This window comes from Scleropages formosus, chromosome 16, assembly GCF_900964775.1.
Source record: "Scleropages formosus chromosome 16, fSclFor1.1, whole genome shotgun sequence".
In the NCBI taxonomy this organism is placed as follows: Eukaryota; Metazoa; Chordata; class Actinopteri; order Osteoglossiformes; family Osteoglossidae; genus Scleropages; species Scleropages formosus.
Window position 1 is genome coordinate 16,195,843 of NC_041821.1, and position 19,601 is coordinate 16,215,443.

At 43.0% G+C, this 19,601-nt stretch overlaps 1 protein-coding gene across 1 annotated transcript; it reads right to left on the reverse strand.

Annotated features, from left to right (window-relative positions):
* Window positions 1-4,344: 4,344 nt before the first annotated feature.
* LOC108933574 (hsp70-Hsp90 organizing protein 3) lies at window positions 4,345-18,177 on the reverse strand. Its single transcript, XM_018750744.2, has 16 exons — window positions 17,068-18,177; window positions 10,893-10,978; window positions 10,634-10,714; window positions 10,429-10,488; window positions 10,192-10,350; window positions 9,304-9,429; window positions 8,682-8,727; window positions 8,127-8,217; window positions 7,887-8,028; window positions 6,862-6,966; window positions 6,592-6,682; window positions 5,549-5,582; window positions 5,324-5,401; window positions 5,106-5,208; window positions 4,752-4,882; window positions 4,345-4,625 (listed from the first exon to the last, which is right to left on the reverse strand). Exons 1-16 carry the CDS (start codon window positions 17,123-17,125, stop codon window positions 4,487-4,489), a joined length of 1,530 nt encoding a protein of 509 aa, XP_018606260.1. The 5' UTR covers window positions 17,126-18,177; the 3' UTR covers window positions 4,345-4,486.
* Window positions 18,178-19,601: the final 1,424 nt, after the last annotated feature.

Below are 19,601 nucleotides of genomic sequence, written 5' to 3' on the forward strand. Positions count from 1 at the left end.
ACAAAGGGACATGTGACAGGTCTTTATCCCATGACACACTCAGTTGGGGTTTCAAATCCTCCAATACCTCAAACCTAAAGAGCACCCCCCACAGGTGTGAGCCAACATTTGAGGTGGGGCCCAGTTTCACCATACTGCGGCCGATGGCAGGTGCTCTGCAACCGTCTCCAGTGTGATCTTTTCATTTTCATGGCTAAAACCGCAGCGGGTTTGTGAACCGAGACGGACTGGCACAACACCACTCCCTTTTAATAAGGCCGTCATGACTGAAAATTGACATTTACAAAAATAAACCTTTTCCATGCACTCAGCAGCAATTTTAAAAATAAGCAGCAGCCTGTAAGTTAATGCATAGAAGGGAGCAAACCATGCAGTTAAAAATAGCTACCAACATTTTCCAAAAAAAACCTTTTACTATGTAGGCAGTTTGTTCCTCTTCACTGAAAACCTGAAGTAAAACCCCACTTTAAAAGTTATTTAGGAACTTAGATTTTTCATTTCTACTCAATCATAAAAGCTAAGTGCTTTACCAGAGTGATTAAGGTGAGATTTCCACGCTTAATGACTCCACCGTATGGACTCTCAGGAAACGCACTTGTATGCTTTGTGTGTCAACTCCAGGTCCCTGCTTTTCCCCAACAGCCATTTCAGCAATGACAGCCCAACACAATCAACTAAGTTGGCAGAACTTGTTCTGTAGCTTCCATGTGAAATGCCCAGACCCTGGGGGAGAGAGACCACTGGAGCACAACCAGGTCTTACTTTATTTAGGGAACTTTATTTTAAAAATATACATTTCAAGTCTAAAAAGTGTCACTATGCATTTGCACTCCTGTCTAGGAGCAGCCGAGTACAATTTCTACAATTTAATTGAAGGAAACTAATTGGCTTTGTGTAAATCTGAAGATAAACTAAGTCTCGGAAAAGCATCTACTTCCCCTGGTGGTGATCGTCCATACTGACTGCAGCAGTCCGTCCATGATCTGGGCATCAGGACAAGAAGTGTTATAGACATTAGACTAATGAACATTAAAAGAATAAATAAAAGTGAAACTGCATCGGGCCATGCTTTTTGAAGGCTGTGCCATATTTGCCTTGGCTGAACTTTTAGTAAACATGAAAAGTCATAACTGTAAAATAAAACAAGGTTATTAAAAATACATATCACAACACTCATGAGCATGTCAAATCAATTTAATAACATTTTATTCTTTGGCAACAATAAAACAGTAAAATAAATTAAAAAAAAAAAGTCAGAAAATTGTCTCTACCAGGAAAAAAAAAAAAATTGCTTTAACTAAAGTATTCATTGGTTTCGTATGTTCTGCAGAAGGTAACAAGAATTAAAGCTAGCAATTTAATGCATGACAAGGCTGTTTGTACAAACAGAAAAGGCACATCAGCGAGCGACAGCAGCTCGCTGCTCGGTTTAAAAAACAAAACTTTCTGAAAATTTTTCAACCTCAAGTTGATTGAAGAGCATAACTGAAGCTCCTTAACAAAAGAAACACACAATGAAGTCAGAACACAACTGTAACACTTTCTCATCCAAGTGAGAGACAACCATGACCTCCAGAGCTTCTGCACTCAGCGACACGACAGAACACGACAAAGCAAAGGTCTCGTCTTTGCACTTCCGCAAGCTGCAGAAAGCGGCAGAAGAGCTGCCGAGTTCCTCTGAAAGAGATGCTGGACAGGCGATTCCACCAAGCACGCCAACGCAGAGAATAGCACACATTGTAGGGGCTCAACGATTTCTCAGCCGACAGTGCAGCTCTTCCACGAAGCCATCCTCCAGCACAGGATCCAATTGTCAACTCTATAGTAGTTTCTCACGCTTCCAAAAGCTTAAAACAAGGTCTTCTCCCGAAGCAGATGCACCTTTACATTTTATTAGTGTTCTTATAATTAAAAAACCCTAACAGAAACACTGCAGACATTGTTTCAGTGAAGGGGGGGAAAAAAAATAAAAATTTTAAAAGAAATAAGTTACTTAAATGTTTCTACACAGTACTAGCTCCTCGAAGGAGTGATACTGAGTGTCAGAGAACCTGAAAGGCAGGTCCATTGGGTCACCCAGTGGTTCTGAAACGGGTCCACAGCCGCCATATGAAAAGCCCTTAGCAGTACAAGAGTGAAGGTCAGCTGGGCATAAACCGAGTATAACCGCTTTTACCACAGCACAGTGCAGAGCATCTTACTTCAGCACCTAGGCGGAGAAAGACAAGGTGACAAGTTTTGTGAGCACCACGCCTTCCAGTTCAAAGTGGTTCACGTGCAGCAGGACCCTGGGGCACCTCTGGAAGGACAGCCAGTTAGAACCAAGGTGGTCCCATGGTGTGGACAGTGTCTTGCGTGGTCCTAGAGATCAGATGCAGAGTCAGCGTTAAGCTCCTACGCTGAACACCACCAAGACACACAGACAACCAATCTTATAACACCAGTTGAAGACAACCATCAGTCACAGCACAATGAATCTGCTGCATGCGTGCAAGTGGACAAGGGCCAAACTTGGCGATCAATACAGAGGATCAATGAGGGTGCATGGCACTAGTGTTTGTGGTTCCCTTCCACCAAGTAGGTGAAGAATGCGTTTCACACCACGCTGTGATACAGCCTGAAGGAAACACACCTTTGCCTCCCCATCACAGGGCTTTACACCCTTTCCAGTGTTTCACCAGGAAGATCAGCGTGAGGCCTGGCAGGGACTTGGGAGGATCTCACAGAGCCCACATCATGCAAAGTCCATCAAATGCACTCCTATCTTCTCGCAGCGTTGGCTGGCACTGCGGTTTGCATCACATGAAATGCTATGGATGTTTCAGTGAGATTCCAGCATGGCAAGTTGTTCTTTGAGGAAAATTGTGTACACCACAAGGGGTAGAGCAATGTAATCTCCAAAGAGGCTTCTTTGGTTTTTTTTCCAATTTGAGGCACGCCTGGTCTGGAGAGCAAGTGGCACAGATCCCTTTCCTGAGAATCCAAAATCCATACCCACACTGATCCAGGATGCCCCCCCCCCCAAAAAAAAAAAATCAACTGGCAAACCAGACTCTGGAGTTTGTTACAAAAAAAAAAAAGAAAAGGGGGGGGGGTACAAATATTGCATAGTATAAATGTTATCAAAATGATCAGTTTGAAACAACAGATAAAATGACACCTTTCTGAAGTTCTGGTGTTTTTCGTTATAAAAAAAAAAAAAAAAACAAACATAAAACTGAGCAGATCAAAGAAGCCCAAATCTTTTACACTATATGGTGAAGTAACATCCCTCAATCCCCATTTCAAAGTCATATGTTTGTATTTGTTTGTTAAGTTGTCAAATTATAAGATGATTAAATGGGTACAAGACACTACTTTAAAAATTAGGTAATTTGGCACCCAGCTGGTACCAAAGTAAGTTGAAAGCTTTGCCCCAGAGTTTAATATCCTCACTGTTTTGGCATCTCTCCTGCAAACCCCAGCTTGTACAGCAGAGGATAGTGCCTGACATCTCGTGGCAGGAAAGAGTATCACAGCGCAGAGCCTGCAAAAGAAAAATCTCCAGTTGCATCGACAGCAAAAAGCACCCATCACTGGTATCTCAAGGAGTGTATATAAAATTTAAAAATACTGGAATGGCTTCTTTCCCATTTAGATGGGGGCGGAAAGTCAATGCGAATACTACAGCATGCAACCTCTGAACTACACCAGATGTCAGCCACTACAGTCCTGCAGAACAGAAGATTCCTTCTCAAAAACAGATCCAAGAGGAGCACTTTTCTGTGCAGTTTAGCCACACACAGCCTCGGTGAACAGGAACAGGATGTGGCAGAGTGTGCCGCTTCTCAATGGCTGCAGCTGATACACCACGTGGGGGGAAAGCAAAACAATCGCAGTAAATATAGAAGGCCTAGAAGAGGCAAACAACTCTGATAAGGTCTAACGGAACTATTTACTCAAAACTTGAAGAATGATTCTTTAAGAACCGAGAAAGGTTCATTCCATTTCCTATCCACAAACTGTAAACTCAAGTTGTATGGAAACTGAGGGCTCAAAAACACAGAACAGCACTCCTTGTCCTTTCTTTTCTCTTCCATCTTAAAGGTAAAGCAAAGCCTCTACTCCTGTTGGCTTTTGTCAGTTGGAGGTGTGTGTGTGTGTGTGTGTGTGTATATTGAGCCAGAGTCACAAGTACCCACTGACCGAAGAGCAATCCATGTCAGTGCATCCTCCATGTCACCATGTCTTTTCCTGCATTCCAAAACTGGGACCAAGTCTGAAAACACAGGTCTTGTGCAAAAAAAAAAAAAAAAAAAAAAAAAGTTATGTAACTAAAATTTAAAAATAAAAAATAAAAAAAAAAGTCCGTTGAGTGGGGCACCATATAGAACTTGGTGCCGAAGGCCTAACTCAAACACCAACCATCTCCCATGCTTAGCAGCTTCCAGCCTCTCCCTTTTGTTTTCCAGGGTAAAAGAGTGTGTGGTTGGTAGCGAAGAGGGCACTACTGAGGCTGCCAAGGTTTTTTGTCCTTGCCCTGCTGCGCCGGGATGTGCTTGTAGCGGCACTTGTCCCCAAAGTGACAACCTGTGGTTCTCCAGAAGTAACACTCGTCCCCGTTGATCGGGCCCTTCCGCCTGGACCTGCGAAGAGACCATGCAGAAGTCAGCCATCAAATTTTGTCATATCCGGTCATACCGCCTCCCGTCAAATTGAGCCAGACCCTCTAACGGCACCACGTTTTCTCACATCCTGTCACATTTAGTTACCCGCTACTTGCAGCCTGTTGGGTAACCAGCTGGGCGCCACTGGATGTGGCTTTCTGTGGGGAACCTGTAGACCTCTGAGCCCGACGGTCTGGATATCGAATCACAAGTTTGGTATTCTCTATCTTCACACCCTAGATTTGAAAGGAGTTTAAAAAAATAAAATCAATACACACAAAGGTGACTCACAAATATTATTCATATGAACTTTGTTTTTGTTTCATTAAGTTACACCTGCACTTTTATACAAACATACATACAACTTCTTTCAGATAAAATCATTCCCAAGTGATATCAGCATCTTCTAAAGGATTAGAGACTTTCAAAAGTGGCTGTGCAAAACTCTGACATTCCTACCTGTAACTTCTCCATGGCATGGGTAGCCATGTTGGTGTTCTTAAAGTTGACAAAGGCGCAGAAACGTTCATGCAGGACGCGAATGCTCTCGATCTCTCCGCAGCTGAGCAAACATCAAGATGTGTGGAAAGCTGAGAAACCGCTCTTTAGGCACAGTAGGCACAGGAGATATGCAATGACACAAAGTCTTCAACTATGCGTGACAAAAATGATCATACGTTTTGAAGAGGTCTCGCAGATGCTTCTCGGTGACATCCATGGTGATGTTTCCTACCCATAATGATGGGCATGGCATCCTGTGGACATGTCAAAGAGGGTGTTACAGGGAATGTGCCAAGTCCCTTCAGACATGACCTACATGTCACCCTAAACTTACTGTCCTATACAGTCATATGTTAATATTTAGCCTGTTTGATACAGCTTTTTTGTCCATGCACACTCACTCTGACAGATTTTGCAGTGACTCAAGGTCCAGCACTGAAAAAGTAGAGGGAGAACATGACTTAAAAATTAGTGAACATATTGTGAAATCCCACAAAAAAGAGAGAAAAAAAAAGGCACCTAAATGACGCCCCTTTTATTGAAGCTGCTCCAGACTTCAGTGGTGGAGTTTTAGCTACATTTATTCATTTAGCTGATGCTTTTCTCCAAAACAATTTACAATGTTAAGGTTACAGTTATTACAAGTTATTTACCCATTTATACAGCTGGGTAATGTTACTAGAGCAATTTAGGGTAAAGACTTTGCTCAAGGATACTACAGCCAGAGGTGGGGATTGAACCTGCGACAAGTTAGTTAAGGCACTCTGCTTGTGCACTGGCTCCTTGGATCACAAACAACTCACACTGGAACTCTGTCGTCACAATCAATAAAGGCTTTACATAATAGTATTCTCTTCATTTAATAGTTAGGGTCTATACAAATCTTGCATTTAGTTTAAATAAAAACACCAAGATTATTTAATTTCATGCTACTTCTACATTAAAACTACTTTAAAATGCCTGGGAAAATCCTGCCTGCATGAATTCCTCTTCAAACCCAATTACTATTCAGATCATCTCTTAAACATGAATAATGTTCTTCATCTTGTTATTGATTGCTGATGCTCAGGAACACCAGACAACTTGTAAACACTGAACGTGCGTTGAATTAAGACAATCCCACACTCCAATTGTTTGGGTGCTCCTTACTGCCATCCGTCACCTGATGAAGGAAAAAAGCCGCTCTGCTACAGAGAAATTTTATAGCGTGAAACAATCCAGTTAAAACAGAAAATGTTTTTGTCTTCAAAAATTTGCATACTGAGAACTTTACTTTTGGTTAAAGGAACCAGTCTAATTCAAATCCTTAAAGTAAGTCACTTCCATCTATATAAAATGAAGCTGGAGTGTTGAAACATGCAAGATTTTTAAATATCTGATAAGCAAATGAACGTGTCTGCCTCCTGAAATACTTCTCCAAAATTCCCCCTGTAGGAGTTCTTACTTCTGGCTGCCTCAGGGGAGTTCTGCGCATCCTGCACACTGGTGTACTTTTCCAGCAGTTGTCTGCTCTGAGATTCCTCAAAGCCCAGTTCCTGGTCAGCGCGCACACACACACACACACACACACACACACACACACACACACACACACACACACACACACACACACACACACACAGGGACACTCATGATCCAGCATAAGAGTAACAAAATAACCTATACAGTGATTATGATTTAAAGGCTCTGGTAGCTCACAATCCAGTTTCCTCACCATAAGCTGCAGGATCCTGCAGTTGACAAGGTCATAGTCAGCATCGTCACAGCTCGGATCCAGCTTTAGCACCTGCTCCATGGCTCTCTCCGCCTCACTGTACCGCTGTGTGACCCATGGACAGGGAGGTCAAAGGCCAGAAACAGAGTGAGGAAATAATCACACTTAAGCACAGAGGATCACAAATACACAGACAGGTTTAAAAAAGTAAAAATTAAGCAGGCTACAATTATATTGTCACCATTTTTTGATAGCTCTGAATTTAACTTCCATCTTCTTACTCTCAGATACATTGGTTCCTCACCTTACAAATACAATCAGGACCACAAATCTGCTCGTAACTTTTCTGCCCCCCATCAATCCAGTCACCTTCACCACTAAGTCACAGCCAATGAAACTTTAACGCAGATGCCCCTTGATTTTTTCCACAGGTTACTTTCTGCAAAATCTTTGCTACAGCCATTATAGATGCTTATTTTGTAAGACACTGTCTAACCCTAACCCAAGCTAAATTAAAACACACACACAAAAAAAAAAAAAACTTTAAAACTATTTTCATAAACAAATAAAAATGTAGAGCCTCAAATCTCCCATTCAATGCCAATTGTTTGATTTATTCTATAAAAATGCAACATTCATCTTTTTCCTGATCATCAACACCAAGGACCACCAGACAAGCTGTAAACACTGTGGAAGTGAGTTGAAATAAGGTGTTCCCACACTTCAATTCTGACTATCAACTCAGTGGGTAAAATGATCATGTTCACTATGCTAGACAAAAATTTTACCAAAAGGAAAACTTCTGAAATATGATTTTAATTCAGAAATTGACCATTTCTAAAATGAGAAACCACTGCAAAAAAACAAGTATGCAGTTACCAGCAGTTGTTGTGAACTTAATTTTCATACCTAATTTGCACAGATCTAAATATCTGCTAAGAAAATATTCATGCTGCAGGATATGACTCATTGACAAACCATCATGGAAAAAGAGGGGTGGGGTCACAGAAGCTGCAGTGCCTAACCTTCATTCCCATTAGGGCACGTCCTTTGCGATAAAATCCCATGGGCCACTGGGGTGCCAGCTCAATGGCCTTTTCAGCATCCAAGAGGGCGGATGAGTACTCCCCTAGGCACGCGTAGCAGCAGGAGCGATTACCAAAGAACCTGGCCCAAGTGAAACAACAGTGGTCACCCCCAGGGCAGACGGCAGACACATCTGAGCAACAACAAAGGCACCTAAGCCCAGGATGCAGGGGGGTTACCTGTGGTCTTTAGGGTTACAGTGAATCGCCTCTGTAAACATACTGACGGCCTGAGAATACTGCTCCTGCTCCCACAGCTTGATTCCCTTTTCTGGAGAGAGCAGAACACACAAAACAAGGAAAGAGGAAGGGATTTCAGTGTGGAGTGGGCAAAAGGTCTGTGGGCAAAGACATCAGAGAGACGTCCAGCTAGATGAGACAGACAAGAGGAACTGCGGAAAAGAGTATGAATCAGACTAGGCATTTGCACTTCCTTCCTCCTTAATTTAAGTGCAAGGTCAGAGCGCTTAGCTCATTCTTAGATGCTGTTAAGGCCAACACTTTGATGGACGTTAAACACTTCACAGCATGACAGCACAGCGACATGAAGACAGAAAACAAGCTTGGCTGATACGCTAATTGGTACATCCTATCTGAAGATCCTCAAAGCTCATCTCATGACAGCAACTGCCTCACAGCAGCATGCTGAGCTGAAAGTAAAGCTTGCCAGGCCTCCCTTCCGGAGGTGGCCTGGGCAACTGCAGGGTACAGTGCCTGAGGGCAAGGGGGACTCACGTGCCAACAAGGTGCTCCGCCTGGTGACTGGATCTGGCGCTGCTTCCTGAAAGCACAAAACAATAAGGTTTTCCTGCAGTAGCTTTCACCTTCAAATCTCTCACCCGGCAGCCACCGCCAACATATGAAACTCCACTAGCTGATACAACCATCCCAAACATTCAGGTGAAAAGCTCATGCCATCAGGAATGTGGTGGGGTATTCATTTTTGATACTCAGAACAGCTGGGGGGGGGGAATCATGAGCTGTGACTACAACTTCCCAATAGCTTTGCAACTATTCTAACATTCGTGGAATGCTGGCCACCCTCCGTTTGTGAATTTCTTTACATTCTCCCTAGGCACGGCAACATGTGCCAAAAAGCACTGGATGAAAGCCAATGGAAACAGATTCAAAATCAGCATGGATGAAGCTGGGTTTGAACACGTTAAGAACATTCAGCAGGTGCTGATCAGCTTGTGAATAGGAAACAGGTGGTGCTACTAAAAAGGGTGTAAAACTTCAAATCCATAGTACTATGCTCAACTAACCCTAACCTGAAATATGCAATTGAAAAAAGAAATGGAAACAGCAAGATGCTTTGAATAGGAATATCAGCAAAACAGTCAGAATCTCTTCTTACCTCTTTGGTCCTGGCCTCATTCTCCTTGTTCTCTCTGGAACCCTGAGCACGACAGGTCCGGCCTTTTGGTCTAATGTGACTGGCAGCATTGGCAACGAAAGCGCTGCTCACATCCCACCCTGGATCCTGTGATGAATGGTGGGGGGCGGTGGTCAAGCGTACACAGATAACGTACCATGCCCCTCAGAAATCAAAAACACTCACTTGTTAGATGTGCTCTGAAGCAATACATTAAACACATAGACACAAAAACTATACAGTGGAATCACTTTCAGAATGAAACGGACTGGAGACCTGTTCTTTCTTTCTTTGTAACTCAAAGTCACAACCAATGAAATTTTAACAAGACTTTCCTTGATTCATTTCTTTAGGTTTACTATAAATCTCAGACAGAACTAAAATAAATCTCAGTTTTAAGTACTCTGGCTGTCTATTGTCATTTATTGTTACTGTTAATATATTGTTATTGGCATTATTTATTGTTATGTTTTTGTGCAGTACTATCTATTGTTTTTCGTTCAGTCTGGAGAAGCACTCAAACAAGAATTTCGTGGAACTTGTACTTATGACAATAAACCTTGAATTTGAAATATTTAAAAAATATTAAGGACTTATGGAGTTATTAACTTTACCTAATATTACGCGAGTTCAAAGTTTTTTTTTGGGGGGGAGGTGGTTTGTAGGAATGGCTCCATAAACCCCTACTGAATGCCAAATGTTGGCCAGTTCATCCCACGGACATTTGTAAGATTCCTCATTGTTACTGATCACAGACACAAACACGACACGTGAGCAGTAATCACTGCTAGAGTGAGTTGAATGAAGACGGTCCCATACCAGCATATCAACTATTTTGCTCAGCTAAGCAGAAGCACACTAGTTACCTACCTCTTCGCAGGAGCTCAGTGGGGCTTGTCGGTCACCCTTGTTCTTGGAAGCAGCCAGCGGGCGAGCAGGCCTGTCTGCACAGACCTCCGCCTCATCCTCCTTCTCACTCCCGCTTCCTTCAGATTCTGACTGGGCACCATTTTCCTCCCCTTCATCATCCTGCAACAGACCGTCATTTTGGCCCATGCAAGTCTGAGCTTTCCTCTTACATGTCCAAGAAGTCTTTTCCCACGTTACCTGTTGAGTGGTTTCGTTCTTCCCCATTTGCTTTCCACTTTTCTTCCGCTCTCGCCGTCTCTGGAACACAGTATTAAAGGCTGCAGTTGGAAATAGGGGCAGCAGGTCCCACACATCATTTGAGCATTTTTACGCTCCGATTTATTATTCCGAAGACTCTACGAGACTGCGCCCTGACAGTCGTAAGGTGGTGCGAGAGTCTCACCATCCTCTTGGCTCTGCGTCGCTCTGTTCTCCGCCTGGCACGCTCCTCCTCAGTGAGGCTCTCCTCTCCTGCCAGGCCATCCTGTCCAGCACACATGCACACACACAAATTCTACGGGCCACAAAAGCTGCCAGACCCTGCTCCACATCACTAGTATCCGGTAACCTCTTTATTCCACTTGTAGACCAAACAAAGTCACAGGTGTTGACCCAGCACCTCTAGCAAGTTCAAAGGTCACACTCATCCAACACCACCATACCTGAGACGTAGCTGCATCCTTGGGACTCTGTTCGGGAACCGCCCCATCTTCGCAGTCCATCAGCTCATTGTGCTGTTCGGCTGGACCTTTCCGGAACATAGAGCACATTTGAATATCCAGTGCCGTTTCCCACACACCTCATAACACATGCAAAATGCCCCAAGGACACGTCTGCCGAGCTCTTCAGACTAATCCTTGCCATACAGCAGTGGTGACAACCAGTGTTTTATTGAGCCAACAGCCGGGCAACTCCGCTGCACGAGCACAAGTAACCAGTAAAAAGAATTAAAAGGCAGACGTCTCGTAGGCAAGGCCACAGGTGCCCTTCAGACAGTATTCAGAGGGGAATAAAAGAAGAGCCAGACAGGGAGCTAAGCTAACAACACACAGGTAACTGGAATGGAAAGGTGCTCGTGGGTGGAAACTAAGATTGCAGAAGTCTGGAAGGCGCTTACACGAGGTGTGACCAGCGAGGCCGAGGTCCTTTTTGCCAGCGAATCACGGCCCTCGTTACACAGCTTCGACAGCATTGTGATTTCTGGCTGGCGAAACAAAACCATCCCTTTTGCAGTTCTGCATTTGCTATGCAAACACAGCAGGCGCACAGCTTCCGGTAAATTCCAGGCCGCCTGCCGACGCGACTTACAAAAACACGCCTTCTCCAAACAGGCCAATTTCCTATCTGCTGCTCTCCCAACGCCTGCAGCCCAAGGGCGTTAAAACCAAGGGACCGTCTTGTCAGGTGGACTGGCGACTAAAATGCTCTGGGTATATGAATTCTGTGTGTGTTTGAGTGAGAGAGAGAGAGAGAGAGAGACTGCCCTGTAATGCAGTGCCATCCAGTCCAGCATGTATGCTGCCTCCCCATATATGCTTCTGAGATGGGCTCCAGACACCACGACCCAGACCTGGACAAGCAGGTATTGATAAACGGACCAAAAACAAAAATGCAATTCTAAGGGTACAGCTTTTAAACCAAAGAACCAGATGTGTCGCACAGCATTTGTTACAACACTCAGACTCCCAATTATAGCCATCAGCACAAGCCTTCAGTATTCTGTGGAAATCTGTCAATCCTGGGATTTAGTAGTAGGACTACCTTATTTGGGTTTTTTCTGGTTCAACGTTCAAAGCCAGAATGACAGCCTGTCGCTGCGTTTAGTTTTTTCTTTCTTTTTTTGAGCTGGGTTTTACTCTGTGTAAAAGAGGTACACCACAGCAAACAAACATACTTTTCCCACACGTGGAGCAGCGATATGTTCGGAACAACAGCGCATGCTGTTACTGCAAACACGGTACTGTAAAACCAGCAGCGGGCTGACACGACGCTCAGGTCACGGGCTGGAAGAAAGCTGCCAGTCCTAAAACTAATCCGTCAAGTGTGGAAATTCTGAAAATTCATATTGATATATTTATCCAGAGCAATTTACAGCTGTGTAAGTTTTACATATACCCTGTATAGCATGGTCATTTTTAACATACCGCTTAAGGGTAAGTTCCAAAAGCAAAGAGAAATTCAAGCCCAGGTCCTCTAACTGCAAGGCAATGACCCCAACCACTACATGACCCGCTACTCCGCTTCAGACCGGAACCACTGGCAGTCACATTAGCAAGAGGTGCATCAGCTGTGATCTCTGTTAGAAGGTGAGTGGAGACATGTTTGAGAGGAACGCTGCGGGCAAAGGAGGCAGCTGGCAAGAAAATTATATTTACTAAAGTTAGTAAGACAATGTTTGAAGAGTTTTCATTAAAAATGAAGATGCCCTGGGAATTAATTTAATGCTAAGGTTTTTTTTTTTTTTTTCCTTTCTTAATTTCAACAAATGCCTTGCTTCGTGATAATTCGACAAACCTGCATCAACAAAGGAAGGATAGGATTGAATAGACATTCAATCCTATCCTTCCCTCGTTGATGTCAATTGATAGAATTGTCATTATACCAAAACTCTTACAAGTTGTCGATTTCTTCTGAATTTTTTAAAAGACCAAACTGAAAATATTAAGCTCAAGTTTGCATAGCACTCACTAGACCAGCAAAAATTCCTCTGGATTGATAGCTAAAATATATACACTATATTCTCCAGTCAGTCATAAAAGAATGTGCTCACAAGATCTGCTGCCAAAACAGGAACAAAAAGAGGCTTTGTGCAACTCAGCCGGATGGAGCTGTATGCAATACTAGTCCACGGCCGGTAAACTTGTTTGCTGGACCTGAGAGGCACAACCTAAGAGTCCTGATCTCCTGAGTCATTTTACTGGGAAGCAGGCTTTGGGGTTCCACCATCGCAGCGCCTTCAGTGCTCAAAAATCAAGACACGCCACATTAAACTTAACATGGTTGTTAAAAAGTACGATAGCAGTTTTGCCAGCTCCTACACATTTAAAAAATAAAATGTAAAATCACCTGTTCCAGAGACATTAAAAGCTCTCCATGATGTTATTAAATCCAACAAACCTCAAAACACAGTCATAAATGGAGTTAAAGCCTCTTATGTCATACCTCTCATAACAGTCAATTAACAGGCATTCACAGGATGGCCAGAAGTACCCTGGGGGACGCAAGATTACGTTTACATTTATTCATTTAGCAGACGCTTTTCTCCAAAGCAACTTACATCTCAGGATATACAACGTGTGCATTACATCAGCTTAAGTGAAACTACCAAATGCACGCAGAATTCCTCTTTACATTTCATTATTTAGCTAATGCTTTTCTCCAAAGAGACAGTGATTCACCCATTTATACAGCTGGTTCATTTTTTTCTGTACCAGCTCAGGTCAGGTACTTTGCTTGAGGCTACTACAACAGTAGATCAAACCTGCAACCTTCAAAACCAAATTGGAAGGCAGCACCTCTAACCACTATGCTACTTCCTGCTCCTCACACATGTATTCATTGCACTATATGTTTATTCCTTCCCGGAAATTTTTTCAGACGTAATCTTAGAAACTTTACCCACATTGTTCGGAAGTGAATCATACTTTAATCTAAACCATGCTGCTACAGAATCCACTGTTGCTGCTGGAATGTCACATAGCAGACAGAAGTTTTATTTGGAACAGAACTGTGGTATCTTAAAAAGAATTTAAAGGAGGACTAGACACCACACCAAGCTAGCGTATTTGCAGCAGTTGCTGTCAAAAACTGTTACAAACAAAGACAAAACGAGATGCAACATGATCCCAGGAAAAGAAAGCGTGCACGCGCGCAGACACACACACACGGGTGTGGCAAACAGGCCTCAGCAGTACACCCTGACAGGCGGCTGCCGCATGCGAGCCGTTGTCAGAAGGCCAACCCCGAGATGGATCAACGCTTCACTGTCCTCAGAGCGGAAAGCCAGGACCGTCACACGACATGGACGCGCCGCAAGAGCAGCACTGCCGGAATCATGACATCACCCTCCATCAGCCGTACCAAACACAAACTTACACATCTCTATTGTTATTGCATGGTCCAAGGAAAGAAATACATGAATAATATTAACTGAGTTAATGCACAACCATGACTACATGTTTTGATTCAAAGGGAAATTAAAATCAATAAGCCTCTGGCTGTCTAAACTGTTTACAAAGCAAATAACCTACTTTTTATGATTTCACAGATATAATTCTCTGTGATGGACTAGTGGCCCTTCCAGGATGGGCTTCTGACCTCCACAACCGTTTAGAATAATTCATAATCAAAGAGTGAGATTTTAGAATTATATCCCATTCAAAAAGAACAACGTTTAGATACTCAGCCTTAAACAGAAATCTGCACGATAAATGTCATCAGGAGTAATGACAGCTGTGAAGACAGAATTTCTACTGAAATTTACTTTAAAAGCTTCATTATCATTCATGCATTTCCCAGTAATGGCTGTAATCCTACCTCGTAATACGAATCACATGACAATCACACGACAGGAACTTATAGCAATTGCCCTGCAAGACAAGCGTGCCGCAAGAAACATGTTCTTTCATCATGTCAGTGACATCACAAAAAAAAAAAAAAAAAAAAATCCCTTACAACTTTTGAAATTAGGAGCATAACCTCTCCTGGGCCTTCAACCGGCAAACCTGAACATCTGCCACCCAGACGAATCTAAAAATGCTCCTATAAGGCACCTTGACCTGCTGTACTGATCTCATTGCAGTGGAACATTTCTCCATAATTCATTGGATTATGAAAATATGCATTAGTATACAATTTATACTTTATTATTTGTCCCACAGAAGCTGACAAATTAAGAATTTGGCTGGGACAATTTCTTACCACCTGTATTCCTCCTGTCTTATCTATCAGCTGTATGAGTTTTAATAGCTACACAATGTACTACAGCTGACAGCATGACCCCTTATTTTTGCATACATCACCTCTGGCAGTTGTGATGCATCAGGAGTTTACAGCAAGAATGATGATAAACTAGTTTTGGGGAGAATAACACGCAACTTACTGGTTCAGATTGCACTGTAAGAAACAAGAAGCAAAAGCTTTGGTGCAAAGTGACGAACTAGTAACTAATACAGTAATATAGCAACACCATGTGTATGCTGGAAAAACAAGTTCTGATTGATCATTAATTTTTTAAACTAACAAATCAAAGTAACATTCTGAAGAAGGAAAGCCCATTGCCTAACACAAAGTCACTGGCTGGGTGTAATGAAGAGTTTAGCCTTCAAAACTTTAACTGCAGCTGCACTGGACATGATTTATGATGATCAATCAAAACACTGTTGCCTGCAAACAGGTGGCAGAAGTAGAATACAAGAGTCATACGGTGATAAATCAGCTTGTGGCTTCTACCATGGTGTGATGCTGCCGGGTATGCAGGAGTGCATCCTGCTGATACTATGAAATCAGCAGACAGACCTCAGGTAACAAGCTTATTAGAGCTGTATAAACCATGACTCCATACTGGACACTGTGCAGTTCAGATCTGTGCACCTTGGAGGGTCTAGGAGCCAAGAAGAGCAGAAATGGGATTACTAGGATACTAACTGAACTACGCACAACTTCCTTAAAGTATCCATATGTGGTTTCAATATAGAGTGAACAACTGAAAGCAGAGCTTAAAAAAATGGACGTGCCCAAACAATGTTAAAAGATGGCAAGATAGAGCTGCTTGTTAGAATTAGGTTCTTGCTCTTCTCTTCCACTCTGCCCAGACATGACGTTCTTCCCCAAGACTTTGGAGAGGCACGATTTATTTGCTTGTTTACGGTTCTTGATATGCACTGCTGTCCTCATGCGTGCAGTTAATTGTTGGCAGCGTTCATAACTGCTGAAACCTTGCTCATCTTTTATCAATCACTTCACAGATGTCTTCTGGCATCCTTGCTGACTGATTAAGAGGAGGACTTGGAGGACCAAAAGATCTCTCCGAAGGAGCTGAAGCACATCACCACAAGGTGCTGTTCAAGACAATACGGGAGACTCCTCGGTAAACTTGTCCTGGTCATTCCCGCTGAATGTGGCCGCACCCTTAAACTTTATAATACCTTTACGGTCCTGGGAAAGCCTTTTATTCTGGTGTTCAAAGGAAGTAGAGCTCCTCACAAGATCATCATCCTTGCCATTTGTCCAGGACCTGGTACAGCATGGCACACTTGCGACTTGTAAAGAAACCATAAGGGATGTTGATTCAGGAGGAAGGAGGGATTAGTGTGCAAGGCCACCTTTTCCCCACTCCCTCTGGTTTCATTACCAGCCCTGTGTGTCTTGAGTCCAGTAGCGAATGGAAAACGTTTCCAATCTGCTCATATTGTCATAATCATCATAGCGTAACTCTGAAGAAACAACTCGCAGTTTAAGGCCGCGGTGGCAGCTTGCGATAAGACACACAACACTGCTCTTCGCCCCTGGTTTGTGGAGCACATTTATTATTTTCTTTTACCATTTTAAAGTTATTTACACATTTTAAGCGGATTAAGCGCAGGAGCCTGTGAGTGACCGCGACTGTGTGGGTCAGAGAGCGGTGGGAGTGTTGTACTCAAGGGGTTGGGGGCTCGCTGAGGCAGGTGCTCGGCGTCGAACGACGAAGCCCCGAAAGTTCCAGCAAAAAAAAAAGAAAAAAAAGCAAACTTTCCCTGAGCTCCCCGTAGGACGCCGGTGAGTCGCGCGCGCACTGTCTCGCGGTCATTCTCACTCTCGCGCTCGCTCACTCACCCACTCGCTCTCTCACTGACTTACCGCCTCCGATGCCGAAGAGCCTGCAGATGTCCCTGGTGAACCTCATGAGCGCGACCATCCGGCATTATTGACCCAGAGGAAGCCCGGGGTAAACACGGACGCGTGTGTGAGGAACCGGAGAGAGTTTCACCTTCTTTTAGGACAGTTTCGTGGAAAAGAATCGCCGTGAAGTTGGGAGCACTGTGCGGCGCCTCGCCAAGTTCCTCTGCCACCTCCCCCTCCGCGTGCCTTAAAGGGGCCTGCACACGCCTCGCGTTTAGCGTCGCATTTACCGCGCCGTGTGCGTTTACTGTCGCGTTTGGTCGCTGGTCACGGCGAAATCGGTGAAATCGGTACAGCTTGCCTTTCCTTTCATTTGTACTCGAACAAAATAAGTACTGATTCACTCATATTTGCTGACTTGTCACAATGGAATCATCGCTCAGTTACGGATGTTTTTACAAGAAGTGTTTGCTGACATTTCACTTACTCACTGAGTGACTCCGTAAAATCATTACCGATTTTTACACTCACTTGTCACCGCCGTAATTACTCATTAACCGTGATCTCAGTGAAATCAGTACCTACGATTTACTGTCATTTTCGCTCACTGACCGATTTCACAGTGGAATCGATATTCTTTCATGCTCATTTTTGGCCACTGACATCTACTCACTGACTCATCTGTGATCACCGCGAAATCCTCATCCTTCACTCTGAGTCAGTGTGGTTAATGCGAAATCAAAGCACATGATGTGATGTGGCTGTGGCCACATTTAAATTTTCCTCGTTTACAGCGCCTTGTTGTAAAATCAGTGCTCACTCACTCATTGACTGCGATTACAGTGAAATCATTTTGAAACAGATCTGAAGTATGGCAGGTGGCATGATAAGGAATTCCTGTGCTGCCAATAAAACTACATAAAATGATGCCATAAACACTGCACTTCTGCCCATTTGGTACAATCCTGTCAATTACATCACAACAATTTGTGTATGGTATGGTCTATTCCGTGTACCTTTAGGGTTCTGGCTCTGCTTTATCCTTTTTTTCTGGCTTTTCTAATGAAATTGCCTTCATCCCTTGATCTTCACTTCTAAGTGAAGCTTAATAATGGCATTTAATGAGCATTCAGGTGAAAGTAAACTCGAGTTAATAACAGAGTGTAAATGCAATTTATTTTTACGTATTTTAAACGTGTATTTGTTACATTAATTCATCGGGATCAACTTCATTAAAGTTCTTCTCTAACAAAGAGCAAAAAGACTGAAGATCCACTAGACTTTTTTCCAGTTCTGAATACACTGCATGCATTTGTCAGTTGCTTAATATCAGTTGCCTGAGACTGCCTGTACTGTACTGTGTTTTAAACAAATCAATGCTTTCCTAAGTTTAATATAGAATTTGCAACAATCATTTTAGGTACATGTTTTTTCTGAGTAATAGACGAACATTTACAGACCAACATTTACAGACCAACGAACATAACAACGAAAAAAGGTTCAAGACACCTGATTGTATAGTTGTTGCCGCTTTCCTCCATTTAGACCATTGAGGCGATTCAGAATGAGGATCTTGCTGAAAAATACTACATCAGAATGTGAGATTTGAACCTCAGTTTCAAAAGGTGTAGTGTTGTAATACTAATTCATGTCATTGTCAACAACCACTTGTCCCAAGCAGGGTGGCGGTGAGCCAGAACCTACCCGGCAACACAGGGCATGAGGCCGGAGGGGGAGGGGACACACCCTGGACGGCACGCCAGTCCGCCGCAAGGCACCCCAAGCAGGGCTCGAACCCCAAACTCACTGTACCACCATGCCCTCCTAATATCAGTGTACTTAACCCAAAATGGTAAACTGAAATATTTGCCTGTTTTCATGACTAAGCTGTATGTTTCTTCAAATAAGGGTGTGAGTGAAACAAAATAATAAGCGGGTGTGTGTGTGATGATCAGGACTCGTTTGGCAGCCTCACAAAACAAAAGATTGAAATTGTGAAACCAGTTTAGTAATTGGATGAACAAAACAAAATCAAAAAGACATATCCCCATGGAGTAAAAGCCAGTATTGAATGTATAAATAATACAAAATGACAAATGACATGTTATAACTGAAATAATTTATAATTACAGAAAAAACTGTCCAAGAGCATGAGACAACTTCAACCTGAATAAAGGGTTATGAACCTGAGACATATTAAATATACATTTAACATTTGCACACATTTGGTTTTGAGAGTCACATTATGTATTAATACTTAAAATGACATCATCTGTTTTATTTACACAGTTCTTTTTGAATCAGATTGTTTGGTTGTACATTAAAATCCATATCCTCCTGCAACCTTGCAAAAAATGAAATACTTCAAATATTTAACAATGGCTTCCAGTTGTTTGATTACATTAATATTCTGTGGCTTATCATTGCTAGAAGAAAGCACAGAAAGGTGGTCAGACTTCCCTTATCTACAGTGATTACTTGCACTTCACTTTGCTTTTACATGTGTCCACATGCACTGCTGTATATGTCCATCTGAGTTTTGAAGCACACAC

Excerpts from the sequence above, each read along its gene's own strand:
- LOC108933574 (XM_018750744.2), bottom strand. The coding sequence starts at position 17,125 with ATGGTCGCGCTCATGAGGTTCACCAGGGACATCTGCAGGCTCTTCGGC. Across the intron at positions 10,489-10,633 it reads GACGCAGAGCCAAGAGGATG|AGACGGCGAGAGCGGAAGAA; the intron begins GTGAGACTCTCG and ends ACTGTGTTCCAG. Across the intron at positions 10,351-10,428 it reads AGAACGAAACCACTCAACAG|GATGATGAAGGGGAGGAAAA; the intron begins GTAACGTGGGAA and ends GGTCTGTTGCAG.